This window comes from Cheilinus undulatus, linkage group 12 (assembly GCF_018320785.1).
Source record: "Cheilinus undulatus linkage group 12, ASM1832078v1, whole genome shotgun sequence".
Taxonomy (NCBI): Eukaryota; Metazoa; Chordata; class Actinopteri; order Labriformes; family Labridae; genus Cheilinus; species Cheilinus undulatus.
Window position 1 is genome coordinate 2,932,840 of NC_054876.1, and position 24,822 is coordinate 2,957,661.

The window sequence follows — 24,822 nt, forward strand, 5'->3', positions numbered from 1 at the left end:
GAAATCAGGTGTTCCAATCACTTCCATGGCCACAGGTGTATAAAATCATCACCTAGGCATGCAGACTGTTTCTACACACATTTGTGAAAGATTGGCTCACTCTCAGGAGCTCAGTGAATTCCAGCGTGGTACTGTGATAGGATGCCACCTGTGCAACAAGTCCAGTGGTGAAATTTCCTGGCTCCTAAATATTCCACAGTCAACTGTCAGTGGTATTATAACAAAGTGGAAGCCATTGGGAATGACAGCAACTCAGCCACCAAGTGGTAAGCCATGTAAAATGACGGAGCGGGGTCAGCGGATGCTGAGGCGCATAGTGTGCAGAAGGGGCAAACTTTCTGCAGAGTCAATGGCTACAGACCTCCAAACTTCATGTAGCCTTCAGATTAGCTCAAGAACAGTGCACAGAGAGTTTCATGGAATGGGTTTCCATGGTAACAGCTGCATCCAAGCCACACATCAAGTGCAATGCAAAGCATCAGATGCAGTGGTGTAAAGCACACTGCCACTGGACTCTAGAGCAGTGGGGATCGTGCTTCTCCATCTGGCAATCTGATGGACATGTCTGGGTTTGGTGGATGCCAGGAGAACGGTACTTGTCTGACTAATATTCCAAGTGTAAAGTTTGGTGGAGGAGGGATTATGGTGTGGGCTTGTTTTTCAGGAGCTGGGCTTGGCCCCGTAGTTCCAGTGAAAGAAACTCTGAATGCTTCAGCATACCAAGAGATTGTGGACAATTCCATGCTCCCAACTTTGTGGGAACAGTTTGGAGATGGCCCCTTCCCGTTCCAATATGACTGTGCACCAGTGAGATGAAGTAAAAGTTTTCCTTTTTTTGTTGTCAGCTGTGATTGAACAGTTGTACTAACACGGTGTGTTGTGGACTCAAACTCGTGTTGTTTGTCCTTGGTAAGGATGTCGGTGCCTCTGTGGTTGTTTGAAGCCCTTTAATCCTATTATTAGAGCATTTCTGTTATTCCTCTGAGTGATCTTTTAAAAAGAAAGCTGTGATTCACATTGAACCTCTCTGCGTCTGACAGTAACCTCCTCTGTTAACCTCGGAGCATCCTCACTAGAGTTTAATACTTTTTTCTGAACAAAGTGCTTTTTATAAGTCTTCTATTCTTTGCTTGTTCGAAACAATGCTCCCTGCTCTCCTTTCAAACAACTTGCTAGAGTTTAAGAAGTTTATGAAGGTTTTTTTTTTTCTTTTCCCTCCATGCTGCACACTTTATGTTGAAACCTTTAGATGAAAACACATGCAAACTTTTAGAGTCAGGAAATCACACATTTTTAAATCCTGATGACTTTTACCTGCAGAGTGCATATCCTGACAATCATATTCAGCTTTCACATATTTTAATTTTACAAGAAGAAATTTAAAAATAATGTTGTATATAATCTCTTCTTTGGCAACTTAGTAGTAAAACACCTAACTTGAATCACATATAATGCATTTTTTTCAATGTATCATCTCCTGACTTATATTTTTCAATAACCTTTTCTCTGAGGGCGCTTTCACATTAGGGCCAGTTGTTTCGAACCCCGCCGCAGCTTGATTCCTCCCCCTTGCCCCCACTGGCTTGCATTCACACTAGCAACATTGACTCGTGCCCGGGCCCACTTGCGTCTGTACTCAGTCTGAAACAGCAGGTGGCAGTATGCACGTAGCTGGTTTACAATCACGACAAGGAGGAGAGAGAAGAAGAAGCCACCATGGCAACCACTGGGGTCATGACCTGAGCGACGATTGTTTTTGTTTTAACCCGGCAAAAAGTCCATCCTTCAGCCATGGATGATTTAAAATCACTTTAAAGATGCCAGCAACTCTGCTCTTCATATCTGCACATCTACTACAGCTCAGAGGATTAAATGGGCTTGCACTGTGCAGATACAGCGGTTTTTGAGGTGAAAGGAGACTTTCATTGCCTTTGCACCTCCTCTCACTGACTCTAACTTGTGTTCATCTGTAAGGTGAGTCACAGCAGACCATTTATTGACTGGATTCTAGGGGTGAAAATCACCAGTTTCATCACGATATGATACAATATCGATTTTGAGAATGATTTGATATTTGCTGATATCAAAGTCTACCACCATTTGATTTAGATTTTGATTCGACTCGATAAAGAGGCCTGCGATTGATATCAGACGATTTTGTGAACCCATTTACCACAAAAGCAAAAAAAACCACAATATTGATACTCTCTTGGCTGCCATTACCTGCTATCCGTGCCTAGTGGTGTTGTGACTCATGGATGGGCAGAAACTGTCATAACCAAGCATGTGGGGGGATTTTCAAATTAAAAGCGAAAGGTAAAAATATCGATTAATATCGATGTTTTTACTTTCAATCGATTTGACTGAATCATTGCTCAAACAATCGATATATCGATCCAGATCGTTAAATCATTACACCCCTGCTGGATTCTGATGATTCTCGCCCTTTATTCAGGAAGAATGTGAACAAACTTTCTCGCTGTGGAAAGAAGTATCGTTTTTCTGATGACGTCATAAAGCTGATACGACGCTCTGTCCCGTATTTGGTTGCATTCCGTGCCAGAGTCTGCTTGAATTACACCCAAGACCACCTCCCCATGTGGGCCAGGGCTAGGTGCCCGGGCACGGTTCGTTTGGATTCACACTACCAAAAAGAACCGGACTTTGGGCTCAAGTGCACTCAGATCCAGCACAGGACCCCCTAGTGTGAAAGCACCCTGAGTTGCTCAGGTGTTCTTTTGTCTCCATGGTGTAATGGTAGCCAGTAATACTGATTAACCAGTGACTAGACCTTCCAGACACAGGTATATTTATAGTACAGTCACTTGAGACACATTCACCATCCTCTCCTCTTTTCTCTTTGTTGTTGGAAGAGAATGTTTGAAGAATGTAGGAAGAGTATGGGTTGTATTTTTTGGGGTTTTGCTTTAACTATTTTCACCTTTTTAAGTACTAAGAGAAGTCATTTTTGGTTTTCATGTAAAGCAGTTATTGTTGCAGTAAAAATAAACCAAAGCTTTGTTTGGAGAAGTTAGCAGCACTCTGGCTTTGTCCATTTCATTTATGATTAATTATTCTGTGATTATTAATGATTTTAGTATTTGTTTGTATCGCCATGACTACTAAAAGGGTTGGTATCCACCTCCATAGGTAACAGCTGTGCAGTTTTGGGTTTTCTCTGTTTCATTGATTTGAATGTCTTTACTAGTCCATCATCTTCATGTAAGCAGTCATAAATTAAAGCCACTCTAACAGACTTTATTATCACTCAGAAGAAAATAGAAGAATATCTTTCTCTCTGTTGGATTCAACGCTGTGTAACAAAAAGCTTTATTCTCCACGGGGAATTTAAAAAATGCTCTCACAAGGCGGAGTGAATTAAACATGACAGTGACTCCATTCTCACATAAACATAATTTCCCTTTATTGATTTGTGTGCTGAGGAGATAATATTGAGTTTACACGCTTTGAAAAGAAATGGCTTGTGTTCATATCTTTAGGTGCTCCAGTGAAGTGATTGCATTATTCATTACAATTTGTCACCGAGAAAGGAGCCAGGCTTGTCTGGTAAATGAATATGGTGGCAGTTTTTTGTAATTGTCAGGTTTTAACAGCTCTTCTAAACTGTGAATAATTACACCTCTGCATCACAAACACTAATAACAGATACTTCACTTTTAAAAAGGCATGAAACCTTTAAAGTGTGCTGCAGAATGCTAAAAACCAGCTCCCGCTGCACAGTTTGAGTCCCAGAGGAGCGAGCTGGTGGAAGCCTTCACCTCCTCTTCACACGTGAGCAGAACACTGAAGGTGGAGTCGTTCACACCTGCAGAGATCCCAGAGGGCACTGATGCAGACACAGAGCAGCTCCTACAACACATATAAAACATTCTTTTCTTTCTCTTTAACAAATAAGCAGCTATTCTGCACAGTCTCATCAAAGCAGAGACAAATATGGAATAGAAGATGGAATATAAGGGTAAAAGACTGCAGACAACAGACATCCATAAATGCATGTGCTCTTAGACATCCATAAGTTCATGTTACAGCCCCAGTCCTAACAGAAACTGTGATTTAACTAATAAGTAAACTATTGTTGTCAGTTTATAAACATATTTCTAAAATTTAAGGAGAAAAGCTGTCTTTAAAGCTGTCTTTAAAGTGCAGACACATTCTGCTCTATTCCTCCACAAGCTACAGAGGAAGCATTCTGGGAGTGTGGAGCAGCACAAGGCTGGAAGGTGTCAGCACTTTCAAACTTAATTTCTCTCTTTAGGACAATGAGCCTCGGTTTACTGTATAGTACCAACACCTTTTGAAGACCAGTCTTTAATGGAAAAGCGCTTCAAAAAACATGGTAGGCAACAGACAACTGTGTCATATATGGCACCAGTTTGGCTATGGCCTCCTCCGAAAACTGGCCTGGTACTTACCTGGAACTGCAATGTCTGACGAAAGTGGGAGCGATTGGCTCCGCAGTGCGCTTCATATACAGATCACTGAGGACTGCTGCGCAAGAGTTGTGGAATTTGTGGGTGAGTTCATGCAGGACATGTAAGCTTGGCTACAATCAGCTGACTGCCTGCTAACTGAGTAATAACTCATAACCAGGCCCGCCCACAGAATTGGCCCCTGACAAATCCAGAAAATGGGCCTTCCACAGATTTGATTCATCAGTGACATCGGAGCATTGGTGCTAGCATCCTGGCTAACAGTGAACTCATTTTGGAGCTGAAAAGTGTTAAACTATTACTGGGTTCTGATGGAATTATTTATTTGTGATACTTTAACCAGTATAGTCACTTACTACACATTTTTGACACTTTTTACCCATTTTGCAGCTTTTTGCCCCAATTTGCCACTTCTTTCCAGTTTTGTCAATTTTTCACCACTTTTCAACTCTTTTTTCACTTTAAACCAATTTTTGTGGCTTTTGCCACTTCTTTTTTTTACTTACACTTCTAACCTATTCCTTCCGCCCTTTATTGAGGAAAAATGTGAACAAACTGCTGCGCTGTGGAAAGAAGTTTCGTTTTTATGGTGAAGTCATAAAGCTAATACAACGCTCTGTCCCATATCTGGGCACGGTATCATTCACATCTGATTGGATCCATGCCAGAGCCCACTTGAATTGCACCAAAGACCCCCTCCTGATGTGGTCCTGGGCCCGGTGCCCGGATGCAGTTCGTTTGCATTCACACTACCAAAAAGAACCGGACTTTGGGCTCAAGTGGACTGGACCCCTAGTGTGAAAGCACCCTGAGTTGCTTGGGTGTTCTTTTGTCTCCATGGTGTAATGGTAGCCTGTAATACTGATTAATCAGTGACTAGACCTTCCAGACACAGGTATATTTATAGTACAGTGACCTGTGCCCTTTTTCCCCACTTTCAAACACTGCTTTTGTTCGCCTTTTACCCATTCTGCAGCTTTTTGCGCATCTTTGACACTCCTGAAGATTTTTTTGCTTTTCTTGCCACTTTTATCTCGTTCATGCCGCCCTTCTTCCACCACCTCTAAGTCATTTTTGCAACTTTTCAATACATTTTTCTTCCATTTTTTCACCACTTTGCAGCTTTTTGCCAATTTTTGCTACTTTTTTGCCACTTTATTCTAGTATTTGCAACATTTCAACCTTATTTTTTAATTTGTAACCCATTTTTTCTGCTCTTTGCTCTTTGTGACACATTAAGACTATTTAAATCCTTTCTTTTTGCCACTTTTTATAAATTTTTAGCTCCTTTTCATCCTTTTTTAATATTTTTAACCCATTTTTTGCAGCCACTTCCCCATTTTTGCCTTTTTTTTGCCATTTTCCTCTCCTTTGGCCACTTTTTTTGGCTCCTTAAACACATTTTCACCACTTTTTGCCCTTTTTCCCCCTTATCCTCTGCTTTGTGTGATGTGTGTGCACATTATGGCTGTGCTCTGCAGTGAGACATTACTTTCCTAATCATTTAACTCAGTATGCCCATCCATATTGTTAACATTAATGATAAAACTGTATTTCTGTTTTAAGAATAAAAGGTTTTACATTTTTAAAAGCCTATATTACACCATGACATAAAGTGATATGAAATATTTTTGTTTCTTTGATAAGAGTGGTTATTTTCAGGTTAAGAATAAAATATTGCAATCACTGATTGACCTTACACTGGACCAGGATTTTTCTGACCCCTGTGGGCCCCTAGGCCCCAGAAATCACAGCTCATTCTCTCAACCTGGTGGTCCATTTAAATATGACGCCCTTCATACTGATCTATGCTTCCTCAGTGTTAATTACACCCTGCTGCTGGTGGCAAAGCTTCACCTCCATCACTGCAGCCTCCTCCGTCTGACCTGAAACTCACAGTTCGGCTGCTAAGGCTTGGATTGCTCCATGCTCCCTCTAAGGAGCAGCATGCTGCTTGGCTAACCCAGGGAGCATCTTTGAGCAGAGCCCTTAAAAGCAGGCGAGACAATATATACACGCTCCAATAAATGATTAAACTCACGCTTTATGAATTCACACTTTTGTCACTTGTCTTCACAGTACCACCAAAAATCATCAACCTGTCGAGGGACATCATCGTAAACGAAGGCGCCAACGTGACGCTGATGTGCCAGGCCAGCGGTAAACCAGAGCCGTCCATCAGCTGGAGACTCATCTCCTCCTCAGGTAAACACTTCCTTCTCTCTTCAGCTCACCCCGCTGTGTTTATCTCCTCATCTGTGACTTTGTGTGACCCCTGCTGGGTTTCTCGCTCCACTTATTACCCATCATTACGTGTTCCCACATCATCATTACAACATAATTGTTCATAGGAAAATAAACTGACCCTGTTGTTATTGGACTAATTAATTAGGATAATAGGCTGGATGTAAATGATGTGGAGGCCATTTGAATGACAGGATTAATGTGGGAAAATGAGCACAGTGGAGCATTATGGGTAAATACACACACGCTGCTGTAAGCATTTCAAAGAATCCGATTAAGTGCATTTATGTTCTCAGTCACATTCACTCATTCCTCTTAGACGGACAGTCAAAGCTGCTACGCCAGAGTGTCCTCTCTTTAATCCAGCATGGCTGCATTCATAATAAAAATGCTGCAGATACTGTACATCCTGCTTCCAAAAAAGATGGGACACTGTGTGAATGTGAATCACAACAGAACACAGTGATTTGCAAATCTTTTTCAAGCCTTATCCAACCGAATACTGCGAAAAACTCTGTTTCTCTGGACATACACATTTCGTCTCGTTTGTATTTAGTTGAATATAAGTTGAAAAGAATTTGCAAATCGCTGCATTTGTTTTCTATTCACATTTGCACAGTGTCCCAACTTTTTTTGGAATTCTTGTTTGTTCATCATGTTTTTTGGTTGTTTAAATCAAAGTGAAATCAGGGTATCATATTGTGTCTGGAATAAGTGTGGCTGTGCTGTATGTAAGGAGGAAATCAGGCAGAGAAATTATTGTTGGAGTGTATTATTTTGAACAGCTCTGTGTGTTTATGGCTCTAAATGTTGAAATCCCTCTTTTAACCCCCCCAGAAACAATAATCCACAACAGTCTTTTTGATTTAGTATATGATGAGAGAGAATAATAGTAAGCATCTGAAAATGACTTGTAAATTGGTTTCAATTCAAATTCAGATTACTCTCATCACATTTCATTGTCTTCCCTATTATTGAGCTTTAATTGGGTGTGATTATGCTTGGATAATTTATTACCTACATTAAGAAATTAATATGCTAAATCAGTCATAGGAGGAGAAACACAGCAGCGATGCAGCTCCTGCGTTAGCGTATTCTATGACACCTGCAGATGATTATTGATGGCAGCGTTTCTTCAGATTTCCATGCTGTTTTCTTTTTTTGGCTGCAGGAGTTTGATGTGGTTGTCGATGATGATTGTGGTGTATATTGTTTATCTGAGTCTGACAGAGTGTAGCATGGCGGTAAAGCTATAAAACTTTTTTTTCATGCTTTAAGACAAGTCAGAGCTTCTCATCTTGCGTTGCATGTGCATGCCAACAATGGCAGGAATGCCAGAAATCAATTTCAGTTTGAGGAGCTGCAAGTGGACAAAATGAGATTTTAATTACTCCAGAAACTAAACAAAGCAGCAAAGCATTTATTTGTAACATTAAATTAAAAAAAAAAAATTAAAATTGGAGACAAAAAAGAAGACAACAACAATACATAAATTCCCCTTCGTCAATCCATGACAACAGAGTACCAGAACTTAAATAACTGTCTATTTTAGAACCAGAAGAGTGCAGTAAGACTTCTATTTATCAGGCTTTCCTCTGGAAACAGTTTCATTCAGTTTTAAATGCCTTAAGCTACTTGATAGACCTTGTAGTGATTTTTCTTTTTTCAACTGCATAATGGCATAACCATTTACTTCTTTTTTTTTTTTTTTTTTTTAACAAAGACTAGTTTCAGATTTTTTTTTTTTTTCTCTAAAAAGACAATCAACAGAATGATGGTATTTAATTCGAGGACACATCTCTTCCAGATCACCACATATAATTTAAAAGAGTAGTTTAAGACAAATACTAGCCTGCAAGCAGCCCTGAGGGGGCCTCACATCTGGGTGCATGTTGAGGTATAGGAACCGTGGGTATGTTGGAATACTTGGAAGATAGCAGCCTGTGCAGTGTGCTGCAGCACGGCTTAGGGACCATATGGAGAACTCTCACTGCAGTGTTCATTTTGACAAAGGAAGTAGGTAAAGGTGATCAAGCCAGAACCAATATTTATTGTGTAAATACAAAGAAAAGGGGATGTGTTTTGTTTTGATTAGGTGGCGCTTTTTCAAAACCATGAAATTATTATTTTAATGTATAGAGGGCAAGACCCTGATCAGACATGTTTACTTTGAAGCAGATCAGATGTTTCATATCAGAATTAGGACAACTTCCTGTAAAATTGGCGAGATATCAAAATGCTTGCCATTGGCAGTTAGGCATCCATTAATGAAACCTGTGACAGTTGTGGTCAAATAATGTGGCCAGTCAGACTTTGATAGGTGCAACTCAGATGTAGGGAAAAAAATGGCCCAGCTGTGTTACTTCCTGTTGCCAGAACGGAGTCTTACAGCAACACTAAAAAAAAAAGTTTGAAAACGGGGCAGAATTTGATCATGCTTGCAAAAATTGAAGCAAATCAGATGTTTCATATCAGAATTAGGACAACTTCCTGTGACATTGGAAAAAAATCAGACTTTGAAGGTTCAACTCAGTAAGAGGAATAAGAAATGGCCCAACTGTGCTACTTCCTGTTGCCAGGAGGGGTGCTACAACAAAACCAAAAATCATACTTTTGAATGTGTGGGGGCTGATCTTGGTCATACATGTGAGATTTGAGGCAAATCTGATGTTTCATATGAGAGCTATGGCAACTTCCTGTGTAAGTGGCGAGATACTGTAGTACTCGCCATTGTCGGTCAGGTGTCTATTAATGAAACAAATCAGTGAAGTTGACAGTAATTGAGGACTTCAGCTGAAAAATACGAGGCTCAGCACAGGAAGAGGAATTAAACAAATTACCAATTTGTGTCACTTCCTGTGAGCAGTAGGGGGCGCTATGATGAGATGTTTGCATGTGGGCGTGTTCGGTACAATACTGTTGTCTTGACAGAAAGAGTAGAAGATCCCAGAATAATGTTTACAAAAGTTAAAAGATATCAAAGTCATTTGGCTCCATTAAAAACGCCTCATCTGAAACTGTGTAGCTCTTCCCCAGTCTCCTGTCTCACGTCTAGGGCCCCGGTGCGGTGTCTCTTTTTTGCACATTTTTCATCACTTTTAACCCTTTTTGGCTACTTTTAACCCATTTTTGCCACCTGTTTGCCAATTTTTTTCCCTATTTTGCTATTGTTTGGCCTTTTTTGCCCAAATTTGCCACATTTCAAAAAGCAGTCATTTTAGCCAACCTTTCCCACTTTTTGCCCAATTTTCTACGTCAACATATTTGTTGTCTCTATTCAGTTCTCCTGAACTAAAGTTGTCTCAGTATCTCCCACTTCATTTTTCAGCATCCTGATGGTTCTGCACATTATGACCTAGCTATGAAGTTGACATTACTTTCCTAATCATTTAGTTGAGTGTCTCCATCTACATTGGCAATAAAAAGGTCATTCTGTTTTAATGGGAAAGCATTTTTAAAGAGGCTATATTGTACCAAAGCATAAATAAACAAAACTGATTTTTGTTGCTTTGATTAGAATTTTTATTACCGGTATTTGGGTTAAACATATTTAGTATCACAGTTTAGCTTAACAATGGATCATGGTTTTGCTGACCTCCATGATCCCACAGTTGGCTGGGCCCCAGAAAGTTCTCCCCATAACCCCTCTTATGGGCAGTTTTGAATATCATTACTGAAAGAGTCTATTTCATATTGGTATGAACATACACGGTGTGCCTTGAGATTTTAGCTTAACCCTTGGTGTGCCTTGGGCAAAAAAAAAAAGTTTGAAAACCACTGCTCTATGGTTTCCATCCATTGGGCAAAACTTAAATCGTGACCTCCAAGTGTACCATATAATGGGATAAAAATATAAATTACCCTCTAGGGGGATTTTTCAATGGGTTCAAAATGACAAAGTGCCCTCCAAGACGACCTCCTATAGTTAGCACTTAATTGTAATATCTGGTAAAGTCAGTAGTTTATTTTAAAATACCAGGAAGCTGAAGAATTACCAAACAGTCTTTTGAATTCTACCAAAATTGAAAACGTTTCTTATTAACTTAGAAAAATAGAACTGCTATAGCTGGTTTTGATTTTTAAGATTGGATTGATACAATAGTCAATTGATCAGTGTTAAAGTGAAAGACTGGATGATGCATTTGATCCAGAAAGTGTTCAGTACGTCTTTGTTTTACTGCTGAATTTTGTCCCCACAGGTTGGACTTCTGTGACTGAGTTGAAACTTCAGTCATGGTGCAAAAGTCCCCACAGAAAGTGAAAGCTCAGTGACATATAGGTAAAATATAATGTTTTCAATTATTATGTTTACTCTGAATTTACAAGGTATGAGCCTTGATACCACTGTTTCTCTCTGGAAGATGTCATGACCCTGATCTAACAAACACTGTAACACTGTAGCGGCAGGTGTTGTTCAGACTGAAGCATTTTATTGTTAAGGATGTTGAGAGATGCAGCCGTTTTCTTATCAAACAGCCAAAGACCAGCATCATCCTAACCTAACGCCCATGAGGACTGTAGAGAGAGAGCACAGGGGCAGGGGGGTTATTTACTTAAATATGTTGTCTTCTCTGACTCTTATCTGACTGAAGTTGATGCCAGTCATAATCCAAGTCCAGACCACAGATCTGAAGTATTAGATGCTTCACTGTCCATTAATAAATCCATGGTGCTGAAGCAGCAAACACATCAGTGATTGTGCTTTCAGTCGCTCTGTGGTTCCTCTCTGGTCAGTCTCAGTCTGGATCTATTGTATCCTCTTATCTTTACACTATATTACACTGTACTGAAGGGCTGATATGGAGAGGGCAGTGGTGCTCTAAAGGTGAAATGCTCAAAATAAGGCTGAACAATACTGGGGAAAATGACATTGTGATATCTCTTTCCTGTCATCCATGCTCATATTAGGTACATCTGATCTACTGCTTGTTATTGCAAGAATCTAATCAGCAGATTAATCAATCACATGGCAGTGACTGGTGCAGTCAAGCATGTAGAAGTGGTGGCAGGAGACCACAACAGGTGCTACTCCTGTCAGGTAAGAACAGGAAACAGAGTCAACAGGTCACACAGGCTCACTAATTGGACAAAGAAAGACTGGACTGATGTTGCCTGCTCTGGATTTCTGCTGCAGCATGGAGAGCCAGAGTTCAGGATGAACAGCATGAAGATTGGATCCATCCCAGTGGTGAAGTGGTGTCTGCAAAAGTAGAATCAAACAGGGTCATCTAGTATCATTCAACAGTGGAAATGAATGAAATCCTTTCGGTGCCATCATAACAAAAGTAATTCTGAAATCTTACAAGAGTAGGTATACCTTTAATTCACACCCCATAACTTTTTCTAAGTGACCCAACAAGTAAAGGATAAACAGCCTGTGTTTATAGTACTCATCTAGAATACCTAAAAACAGGCTTTTCCATTTGTAGACTTTTCAGGCTTTTTCAGGCTTTAAACATACCTTCTGCTGTTTCTCTGTGAGGTTATAAAAAGAAAAAATATTGTGAACATTTTACAAATTTTAAGACACAAAATTAGCTTAAGAATGAAGAATGTTGAGTAATGTTTTATTTTTATTGTTTGCTTGGCAAAACAGCTTAAACTGCTTGATATGGCTGTTTTGAAAAACAGTTACCTGTGATTTCCACATACAGCAGCTGTGCCATGATCCTCCAGTGAATCATACTGTGGAGCAAATCGCTCCCTGTCGAGTCAATCAGAGCAGTTCCACTGCCTGCACTCCAGTTCAGCACCGGGGCGTCCCTGAATTGCCACTCCGTTGAACCTGGCTGGGGATATGTGGCAGGTCTGTTTTCAGTGCTGGCTACTGCCAAACCACGTCTATTCTTGTTGATCAGAAAGATCCAAACAGGAAGTCACAAGTGTAGTATATCCAATCCTTTCAAAATACAAAGCAAGGTCAATATGCCATGGCTTAGGGTTGAAAATAAAATCGTGGCTCCATATAAGGTAAATGAACTCTTATTCAGTGGTCTTACTCCCAAGCCAGCCCAGGAGAAATCTGGTCCCATAATGTCTCACTCTATTAAAATATGGCAGCAGGCTGTTAAGTTGGGATAATCAGATATAAAATGGCACAAACATACTCCAATTTTCAATAATCAGCTCCTCTGCTTAGACCACTGACCACTGTTATTCCCATCTTGGTCTAATCGGGGCATTCGCTCCCTCTCACATGTAATAAATGAAGATGGTCTAAGATCTTTTGAAGACCTCAGGAAAGAATATAAGTTGCCACCAGCCTCATTTTTCTTTTATTTGCAGTGAGATCAGTGCTTCAAACTAGTGTGGTCCCGTGGAAAGCGGTGCTTCCCACTCACCCTCTCATTAATTTTATGACCACCAAAATTAAAAGTGTGAGTTTTGTGTCCAATATGTCAAAGAAACTTCAGGAAGTTACGCATCCATATACGGGTGTGACAAAGTGGGTTGAAGTGAGGAAAATGTGTCTGTTATTTTGTGTTGATATATGACCCAAATCTCACTCTGATAATGAATAAAAACATTTGATCACAAAAAAAAAAAGCAATGCATGGGCTCCTGATTGTAAACCATCATTATAGAGAGCAAAGGGTCACCGGGAGGTCAGTTGCTCACTCTTTTGAGGACATTTAGCCAAAGTATTTAATATAAAACCACAGATCCTTTAAGCAAACATTAACCTTTTAACTTCCTAAAGTTCTCACCCAATGGTGGAAGCAAGAATATCGTGGACTTATACCAGAATGGAAAAGGTAGAATAGTCCGCTGCTGACATTTTTTTCCTGGCGCATCGCTCTAGACATGCTACCAGTGGACGAGGTCACACGCCTTCAGTCGGAACAAACCTGTGACGCTTTGGTGCGTGACACAGTCGTCGGAAATTGTTATGCAGGAAATAGAACAGTGGCATCAATTGGTGCATTGCATTGAGTCTGGCTGCTGCCGGTGTGGGTTTAGACATAGAAAATAATGGTGGCGATCGTTTTCACGCATGTCATATGGAGCCGGTTTGTTTTGGGCTAAAGGTGGGTCAACTGTGTGATGCTACCATGTCAATGTGGACCAACATTTCTAGGAAATGTTTCCAGCTCCTCAGTGAGTAGGAAGGAAGTACAGATTTGAGCACTGGTGTCGCACCTGCTGGGCATTTCTGCCTGACGCACTTTCGTCAGTGCCGTTATGGCAGCTGCAAGGTCATCAGCCGGGAGCCACCCTTCACAGATGTTTCGCTCCTTTAATCCAGGAACATCTCTAGGTGGTGGAGCAGCGGTAGGGACGTCTCCCTACTGCCCCCTGCAGCTGCCCTAGGATCCATCTCTCCCCCAAGCCTTGTCTTTCCTGCATAGCCAGAGCCAAAAATGCCCAGATGTGGGCCTCTGATTCCAATGGTCTTAAGGAATCGCTGGGTGGAGCTTCCTGTGTAGCCTCTGCAGCCGACTTCCACTGGAAAGGTGTAAGCTCTCCACCCAGCTTGTTGGCATTCGAAAGCAAGCTCTGCATATTTCTCCTTCTTCCTTTCAAACGCTGCTTCCATCCCTTCTTCCCACGGTACCGTTAGTTCTACCATGATTATGGACTTTTTCCCATAGGGAAAGATACAGAAAGGTTTACTAAATAAAGGTGGAGTTCTGAGTTCTGATCTAATCAGTGTTAACCATAGTCTAAAATGTCAAGAACATGTGATGTGCAGTTATCATTTAACACTCTTGTAAGTGTGATAAATATTTCAGAATCCTTCTAACCTTAAGCTCTAGCTGTTAGCAGCATGTTTCTCCTGATTCTAAAATAACTCCAAAAAGCATAATTTTCCCACCACTAAATTGGTGCCAATTAAATCTAAATCTGCAGCAGATAGCTGGCTGATCCGACTGAATGAAACTATTATGAGTGTATGGCTGCAATATTCAGGTCTCCAACCACTGGCAAAATGTCCACATGCTGAGAGAAGGAGCAGAGCTTGTATCCAAATCATTTTTGTCTTAATGACTGAGAGAAATTATTGTGAATCTCTCTTTAAATAGTTTGTATATCTGAAGGAGGATTCAGGTGTTTAATAGGGTGCAAGGTCATCTGACTGGCTGTAGAGGGAGGGTCATTAACATGGTGAAATTTTTATAATGGGAAGGGTGAGTGGTGGTTTGGGTCAAGTAAAGAAGTCATGTGATTCAAAAAAAAGACACAAATTATTTGTTTTAAAATCCAAAACAGCAGGATGTGGTGATGAGAACAGTCATCATAGACTTGTCATTTATGGTGACCCCCAAAATAAAGGTGTCAGAGACCGGGGACAACCCCCCCCACCCCACACACACACACACACACACTGTACCTGAAGATGGTTGAACACAGTCATGCACTTTCAAGAATAGTCATGTGGAGACAAGATAGTCCATAAGGGGGGAGAAATGGCCCAGCCAAACTGGGGACCAGAAAAAAAATCATGGTCCATTGTAAAGTTAAGCTGTAGTATTTTATATTTAACCTCAATCATAACCACTCCTCCACTACTATCAAAGAAACAAATGTCTTTTTAATTCATTTGTGCAGTAAATAGCCCTTTTAAAAGTGTGAATCCTTTTGTTTGAAACAGAAATAAAAAAATTTAGAAATAGCTAAAATAGGTAAAAAATGGCAAAAAGGGGACTAAAAAAGTGGCTGAAATGGCATTATAGTAGAAAAGATAAGTGGAAATTTGGTGAAATGGGATAAAAACTGATAAACTGGCAAAAAAGGGTTAGCTGAGGCAGAAATACATAGGTGGCTTAAACTAGCAATAATGGGCATATTAGATTGTGAAATGTGGTGTAAAAAGTGGTGAAGAGGGGTTAATGGGGAAATAAAGGGTCAACAGAGCCAACAATAGGCAGAGAGTGGCAAGGTCTGGTTTAGAAGTGGCAAAAACAGGCAGAAAAAAAGTGGTGGAAAGGGTTTAAAACTGACAAAAAAAGGGCTTTAACTGGCAAAAAAAGTGTAAAAGTTGGCAAAATTGATGGGAAAATGTGATGAAAATGGGTTGAAATGTGGCAAAATTGGTGTAACGTGGCAACAGTGTAAATTAAAAAATATTCCAAGTTTTTTCAAGGCATGTGGAGACCCCCTCTCAGCGTCTCGCAACCCCCAATGGGGTCCCGACCCCAGTGTCGAGAACCACTGCTGTAAAGTGGCATCAGTTTTAGAGATTTTTATTTAACATTTTATACGTTCTTGTTGAAGAATGATGAGTTGGATATTTGTAATCAGCCACAGAGTGCTTGAGGAGGATATTTTGCTCTGACTGGGGAGATTGGAGAAAATGTTGAAATTTGTTCCCTTAATGGGCAATTGAGAAGAACTTAAACGTGTTATTTTGGGCTGATACTGGGGAGACTTTGTAAAGAAAAAAAAAAAAAAAAAGGCCTAAAATCTTGGTTAAACATCCTTTTAAAAGTGTAATAAAACCTCCCACCACTAGTAGTCAGTGTAGGTTCCACTGGTGCTTAAATATGAGAAGTTAGTGGTTAGCATGTCTTAGGAACAGTGTGGTTTATCAGTATTTTGAACTACAAAATAAAAGTACAGCTGTATGTTAGCTGTTGTGGGTTAAATTCATGTAAAACTATTAAACCAAAAGGATGAGTAACTGTATGAAACAGGACATTAATCCCAAAGAGGAACAAAGGCTGGCAGAGCTATCCGCTAACTTTAGCCACTCTCTACTCAGCACACCAGCCTCATAAACCTGCTACAACCTTGTGATAAATTTGACTTCTGAGCATCATCTCCACTTCCTACAGCTTCCATCCATCCCATCCATTTTCTATACTGCTTATCCTGGTGCTGGAGCCTATCCTAGCTGTCATTGGGCGAGAGACGGGGTACACCCTTGACTGGCCACCAGTCAATCACAGGGCTGACATAGAGACAGACAACCAGGCATGCTCACATTCAGACCTACGTCCAATTTAGAGTCACCATTTAATGTTTTTGGTGGTGGGAAGAAGCCGGAGTACCCGGAGAGAACACATGCATGCACGGGGGAGAGCATGCAACCTCCACACTGAAAGGCCCTCAGCGCTAACCCCTGTGCCACCATGCAGCCTTTCTATAGTGTAACACAATTTAAATGAACATTTAGATGGATGGGGAATCAGCCACCCAGGTTCATCACTTGTTAAGGATAAAGAAATTAGCAACTAATCGGTTCTTAATTTTCCAGTTTAGCAGTCTAACCCTTTGAGCCGTAAGGCTATTTTTAATCATTTTGTCTTGCTGGGACTAAAAAGCTTCTAAAACATCAACTGTGTGGTGTACTGTCAAGTTCTACACATCTTTTATTTCAGGACATCCTGAGCTAAGAATATGTGTGCTGCAGTAATATCACTTGAATTAAAAAAAAAAAAAAAACACATAATGGAACTTTAAAGACAAAAGAAAATAATACCTACTAAGAAAAAAAAAACAACTGAAAGATTTTTATGTGTGACCCGCAGCAAACAGTAATGACTAAAACTTAGTCATGCACGTCTTTGTATTGGCTCTCTTTGGGCCATTATTCAAAGCACATCCTGTCTTCTGTGACACAGAGGGCCACACCACAGTTTCTGTCCCTTTTTCTCTCGGTTGTGAGCTTTTTAGACCGTCTCCACCTGGATCTAAGTCTTAAGCAAAGCTCAGTTTTATGTGTTATGAAGCAAACATTGTGTCATTGGTTTACAGCCCTTCACAAAACAACCTTGGGAAACAACATGGCATTCAGCATGCAGATGCAGAAATGATGGAAAAAATGTATTTCTCTGTCTCCTGCAGGATCTGCCCAGTAAGACATGCGCAGTTTGACAAAGCATGACACGACATTGGAACAGCCTGCCATTGGTTGTCACAGCCTGTAACAAAGCAAAAATGAATTATAAAAAACATGAAAAAGACATTCAATGTTGAAATTAATAGTGTGGATTTAATCTTTAAAGACCCTAGAAAGTCAACCAAATCCCTAGATTGAGCCTGAATCTCTAGATAAGCCTCAGTAAGAGCTGCATAGGCATGGATAGAGTTATAAGAATGGCAAAATAGCAGGAGGAAGAGGAAAAAGTGTACAATGTATGGTTAAACAGGGGTTTAACTTTATGTGACCAGCATCTCCTGTTGTCATACATGACAATATTGTCTCAGAGGGGGCATTTAAAAAAGAAATACTTTTTAAGAATTTCTTTTGCTCACATATTTGGGTTGCCTGAGCATCTACTAACCTACAGAATGTAAATAAGCCAACCCAGTCCTATGTTAATGACCACATATGTCTGAAAATATAAAACTGGATTGTCCTTTCAGACTTCTCTTCTTGTGACATCGCAAAGAGTGATGATAGTACCTGCCCAAACCTGGTATCCTCAACCATGTATCTCCCCCCACAGCCATGGAAGCATAGAGCTCTGCTCCTGAAAGACACCACGGGAATAAAGGAGGGGTGAGGTGGAGCTCTTTCTTCTATTTAGACTCATACCAAATAGGCCCTTTCAGAAAAAAAAAAAAATCACATTTAAAGCTCAGTCAAAACCTCCTCTGGTGCTTGATCCATGTTATATTTTGACCAAATAATGGCACAGACATATTAAGACCACAAAGGACTGTATTCTAAGATGGACAAGAGGTATGATCCCTCAACTTTAGGGGTCATATTGCAGTGAATATTGCATTCTGTTTTCTTGTGCATCCCTTCTGCAGAGGTGAACAACTTTACGGCTGAGGAGAACTTTCAGAACGATCTTCTTTCCTGTTTTAATGAACCACAGGAGTTTTATTTCTCATTCAGATTCACTATTTATAAATTAATTTTATCATGATTAACAGAAAACAAAGGGAGATATTGACAGAGCTGAGAGGAGCAAAGCAGAGAAAGTCAAAGTTTATTATCAATAATTATGAAAAAAGAAAATATTCATGGTCAGTAATGAAATCCAAGGGGCTGCAGGCAAAAATCAAAGTTCAAAAACAATTTCAAAGAAAACAAATTAAATACCAGTTGGAAGCAGTGGGATGAGAGGTTGATCATGCAAAGGTGAAAAATCCCCAGGTGATGAAATTAAACAGTCCCATAAAGAAATGAATAACACCTTCAAACAGACAATAGAATGATATTTACAATATCTTTACAATAGAATTAATGCTGGACATATTAGAGTAATTATTCAAGCCTGGATGTGAGTGTACCTGACCCTGAAGTCTGGTGCATTTGTTCAGTGTAAACACAAGCGTCACTTCATGTGGACTGGCATGGTACATTGGATATGTGAATGCATGCATGCCAGAGTACTGGGTACTGATCGGTGAGGAGAGCTGTCTGTTCAAAAAAGCCTTATTTGTAGCATTTTGTAGGATATTTTATCATCTAAGCTGCACAGTAGAAAGTAAGGAGAGGAATGAAAGAATAAAATCATCTATGGTAGCCTGCAGAATAGACCCTACCATCTCCACAAAGCTGCTTCCTCTTCTTTTTTCTTGGTAGATTTTAAATGTAACAATGTGCACACCCTCATTTATTGTACCAGACACAATGTAAAACCAAGCATTCAGGCACAGAACAGCATTTTTAATGTGAACGCAGAGAAGGGTGGCAGGCATGGTATGTAAGAAGAGTGCCTGATATGAGCTGTGTCTGTAGGATTCAAATCAAACACTATATTGCCAAAAGTATTCACTCACCCATCCAAATAATTGAAATCAGGTGTTCCAATCCCTTCCATGGCCACAGGTGTATAAAATCAAGCACCTAGGCATGCAGACTGTTTCTACAAACATTTATGAAAGAATGGGTCACTCTCAGGAGCTCAGTGAATTGTGTGAAGCGTGGTACTGTGATAGGATGCCACCTGTGCAACAAGTCCAGTGGTGAAATGTCCTGGCTCCTAAATATTCCACAGTCCACTCTCAGTGGTATTATAACAAAGTGGAAGCCATTGGGAATTCAGCCACCAAGTAGTAGGCCACGTAAAATGACGGAGCGGGGTCAGCGGATGCTGAGGTGCATAGTGCAAAGATGTGGCCCACTCTGCAGAGTCAATCGCTACAGACCTCCAAACTTCATGTGGCATTCAGATTAGCTCAAGAACAGTGGTAGAGAGCTTCATGGAATGGGTTTCCATGGCCGAGCAGCTGCATCCAAGCCATACATCACCAAGTGCAATGCAAAGCATCGGATGCAGTGGTGTACAGCACACCGCCACTGGACTCTAGAGCAGTGGAGATGTGCTCTCTGGAGTTACAAATCACACTTCTCCATCTGGCAATCTGATGGATGAGTCTGGGTTTGGTGGTTGCCAGGAGAACGGTACTTGTCTGACTGCATTGTGCCAAGTGTAAAGTTTGGTGGAGGGGGGATTATGGTGTGGGCTTGTTTTTCAGGAGCTGGGCTTGGCCCCTTAGTTCTAGTGAAAGGAACTCTGAATGCTTCAGCATACCAAGAGATTCTGGACAATTCCATGCTCCCAACTTTGTGGGAACAGTTTGGGGATGGCCCCTTCCTGTTCCAACATGACTGTGCACCAGTGCACAAAGCAAGATCCATAAAGACATGGATGAGAGAGTTTGGTGTGGATGAACTTGACTGGCCTGCACAGAGTCCTGGCCTCAACCTGACAGAACACCTTTAGGATGAATTAGAGCGGAGACTGAGAGCCAGGCCTTCTCGTCCAACATCAGTGTGTGACCTCACAAATGCGCTTCTAGAAGAATGGTCAAAAATTCCCATAAACACACTCCTAAAGCTTGTGGAAAGCCTTCCCAGAAGAGTTGAAGCTGTTATAGCTGCAAAGGGTGGACCGACGTCATATTAAACCCTATGGATTAAGAATGGGATGTCACTGAAGTTCATATGTGAGTTAAGGCAGGTGGGCAATATAGTGTATTTTAATGGGAATACACTCCCACACCAGGCAGTCTTTAAATCTTAATATTTCAGAGGAAACATGGCCAAATGTTAAATACTTCCGCTTACAGAGTTTAAATAATGCCTTAAGTTGAGGTGTTGCCACTGCTGAATGCATGAGCTTTCTTGTCAGAGAGGAGCACCCTTTTTTATTCCACTCATGTTGTTGAACTGTGGAAAGTCACAGTGTTGAAGAAGTCAATAATTTTGCCAACTTTAGTTTGAGTGACATGTAGTTTCTAGAAGCCTGTAAAGGTTAATGTTTAATAAGTGTTGGAGCTCAAAGCATCTAGTCTGCTGCTTTATGCCTGGCATACTGAAAATAAAATCCTGTGTTTATACTCTTACCCTCAGACTGGGGGATTCTGCAGAATGTGACTGAGGTTAACAGAGAACTCTAGACAGACACAGACATGCAGTAGCTGGATATTGACTCCATAAAGAAGCTGTAGTATCGATCACTTTTTACCACAACATAGAAACTGTAAACAGAAAAAAGAAAGAGTACTATTCCTTTTCTGAGGTAGCAATCTCAGACTCAGTGTCTTACCAGGGTGGACTTCAACATGTGACTGCAGGGATCACACTGCTGTTGCATCAGTGTGTGTAAAGGTGCATGAATGGGATTGATTAATACAGATGCAAACTTTACACGAACCTCTGCCATCACCATGAAGATGGATAGGCATGACTTGTGGTATAAATGGTGCTTTGAGCAGTCAGATGACTACAGATTTCTCCTGCTGTATGGCCAGCAGTGACCAAATAGATTATTATTATCTAGTGCCAATATAAAGTACTCTCCCTTCTTTGATTTTTTTACACTTTTATTGATTTTATTAAAACATCATGACATTCATCATCAATATAATTTCCTTTTTTGGACAATTTCTACAAAGTACTGCCCATTAAATAAAAATATGTAATTTAAAATATGTTACTACATAAATATTCACCCCCTTTAAAAAGGGTCTGGCCTGATTTAACAGAGGTGCAGCCAAATGGTGCTAGTAGTCTCACAATAAGTGAAATAGTTACCTGAGTACAGTCAATGTGTCTTAAGTGATTGCAGTAGAAATACACCTGTGTCTGGAAGGTCTAGGCACTGGTTAATCAGTGTTCCTGGCTATCATTACACCAGGAAGACAAAAGAACACTCCAAGCAACCAAGCAGGGGATGGATATAAAAATATTTAAATAGCTCTTAACATCCCCATGAGTTCAGTTAAATCCATCATCAAGAAATGGAAGTAATACAGAACACGTGTAAATCTGCCTAGTTCAGGCTGTCCTCACAAAGTGAGTGAGCGTGCAAGAAGGAGACTAGTGAGAGAGGCCACCAAGACACCTATGACTACTCTGAAGGAGATCCAAGCTTCAGCAGCTGAGATGGGAGAGACTCTGCAGACAACAGCTGTTGGCCGAGTTCTTCACCAGTCAGAGCTTTATGAGAGAGTGGCACAGAGAAAGACACTGTTGGAGAAAACTCAGATTCAATCTGGACTGGACCTCAGTAAAAGGCATGTGGGGGACTCCATGGTCAAGAGCAAGAAAGGTCTTTGGGCTACTAAGTGCTTGGCCATCAGATAAGATGGCAAACACTGTACATCACAACAAACTGTGAAGCAGGGTGCTGGCAGCATCATGCTGTGGGGATGCTTCTTGGCAGTTGACCTGTGAAGGTTTGGAGAGGTTGAGGATGAAATTAATCCAGAAAAATATGGGATAATCTTGGAAGAAAATCTTTTCAAGTCTGCACGAGAACTATGGCTTAGGAGATTTATTTTCCAGCAAGAACATGACCTGAAGCATACAGACACAGAAAAGAATGTTCTGAAGTGGCATAGTCAAAGCCCAGACCTCAATCCAACAGAGAATTTGTGGCTGGACTCAAGGAAAGAAGAATGTCTTCATTGACTAAGGCTGAATCCCAATTCTCCCCTTAACCCTCAATCTTAACCCTCAGTCTCAAAATGCACGTTCCTGCGAAGTGCGAGGGCTGTCTCAGTTCTCCTGAGAGTTGAGGGGCGAGTTTGAGGGCTTTATCTCCCTCAGTTTTGAGATGTTCCTGGAGCTCCCTTGGTATTGAGGGTTATCACTCAAAAAAAGATGGCAGCGGGGAGAAATTAAGCTACAAATGTAAATTTCTTTGTTGATATAGATCTAAGAATTACAAAAACCAATCCAATATCTTAGTTTAAATTTATTTTATGGATCTTTTGCCTTTTTGTAGTGCAACATTTACTTTTATTTTTACTATTGTAAACCAGTAACTGTGCCGTTGTGGACAACCCTACGAGTTCCTACTGATGTTTGGCGTTAGCTAATGGCCGTGTTATACAGTGACTTTCAGCTAAATATGCCCGTGGTTGTGGTGTTTCTGCATGTTATTTGGTTGAATATTAACACGTCCTCATTCTTCTTCTTCTTCTTCCTCTGAATCGACATACTACGCAGGTTTGGCACATTACTGCCGTCTACAGTCTGAAATCGTAACTGCTATTAAAGGGTGTCCTATTTCTAAGTCACCAGATGGCCCTTACTCTCAGTTTTGAGGGACAAGTTAAGACTGAAGATTGAGGGTTAAGAGGAGAACTGGGATTCAGCCTAAAACTAGAGTAAAACTATGAAGGACAAAAATGTGACTAAAACTTAAAACGGTTGCCAAAATTAGCACTGTCTCTAAGTCTATTCAACCACGGGGTTGTAGATGTTTGGTTTTATTTGTGCACAACTGCTGCAAACAGCTCCTCTAGACCTCTAAAATACAATGTTGAAGACATCCATACATTAATAAAACACATCAACATAACCCGCTTAGAATATACATAATCGCTTAGAAATGATTAATAATTTAATTTGGCTCTAGGTTTTAGGTACCGGGGATTCGTCTCAGACTCGAACAAGGGTAATGGGGACTTGACTTGGACTCGGACCCAGATAAAGGGGACTTGACTTGGATTTTTCTTTGGAGAGTCAACTCAGACTTGAAAACTAGGGACTCAACTCAGACCTGAGGATTGGTGACTCAACCACAACACTGATCATAGGACATCTACCATTAGAGAGGCACCTCTGAAACTGTGAAAGAACCCTTCTATCTGCAGGGGAACAAGCCAAGACCAGGGAGGATGAAAAAAGCCTGAGCATTCACAGATGGCTGGTTCAGCACACAAACAGTTAGGACCAAATCATCAGCAAAGCTGTAGTTTCTACCAGTACTGAATGATGTGAGCTAAAGTGAGAGGTAATACCTTTCAAAATTAGATGGCACTCAAATCCAACAATACCTAACTGCTGATTCAACAGCCTGCTGATTGTAGACTCATCTTACCGCTGAAAAAAGCATCAAATGTGTGACAAAGCCTGCTGTGGTCCACCGGAGTTAAAAGCCATAATGATATTGATTTATAGTCTCCCAGCAGGGACTCTCAGGAAGATGGACTGAAGGATGGATGAAAGATGGCGCTGCATCTGTTTCTCCAGATTTTCGCCTTATTGCTTTATAAAGATAAGAAGAAACTAAGTTTTAGATTTTTTTTATTAATCCTTTGTTCTCATTGGATTCTTCTATGGCTCCTTTTGTCCATGAAACACACTCGTGAAAATTTCCTTTAAACTGTCCAGGTGAGCTGCATGTGTCCACAAATTGCCTTAAAAAAAAAAAACAAAAAAAAAAAAACAACCTGACATTATTTGAACTTTTACCAGCTGAACACCTTGTGAAGACAGCAGGAAGCAGAAGTGGATGAATGAACACAGCATGAAGGAAGCGGGGGAAATTAGTGTGAGGGAGCAGGAAGGTGTGAAAATGAGAGGAAACCAGATCTTTGAGCACCAAATGAAGCTGATTCAGACTCTTTAGCTTGTAAGTCTTTTCCTCTTTTATTATGACCAGTTAGACACTGGACACTGGACTTTCTTGCTTAAACTTTTATATTTGTGTGCTAGAAAACCAGGGGTGTCCAAAGTATGGTCACCAAAGGCTGCATAAAGAAAAATAATGATGGAGTGACTTTGATGTGGCTCACCTTTAGTGTGTTGAACCTTACAAAACCCTTCCAGTGTAGTTTATTAAGTGCTTGGTGTTGTGCTAAAGAAAACTGTAGTATCCACATATTACAAAGTACTTGAGGAAAAGAGGAAGAGCATTTTACATCTTAGAGATGGTCATCATCATCACCACATGACAAGCTGCTTCTGAGTGTACCAGTGGGAGCGACA

The 24,822-nt window shown here is 40.6% G+C and overlaps 1 protein-coding gene across 3 annotated transcripts in view; it reads left to right on the forward strand.

Annotated features, from left to right (window-relative positions):
- Positions 1-24,822, forward strand: part of ntm (neurotrimin) — a 930,591-nt gene that overhangs the window by 856,379 nt on the left and 49,390 nt on the right. For all 3 annotated transcript variants that reach the window (XM_041801723.1, XM_041801722.1, XM_041801724.1), the window contains one exon: positions 6,531-6,656. In XM_041801723.1, the coding sequence (XP_041657657.1) occupies positions 6,531-6,656 (126 nt within the window). The remainder of the gene's footprint in view (positions 1-6,530; positions 6,657-24,822) is intronic.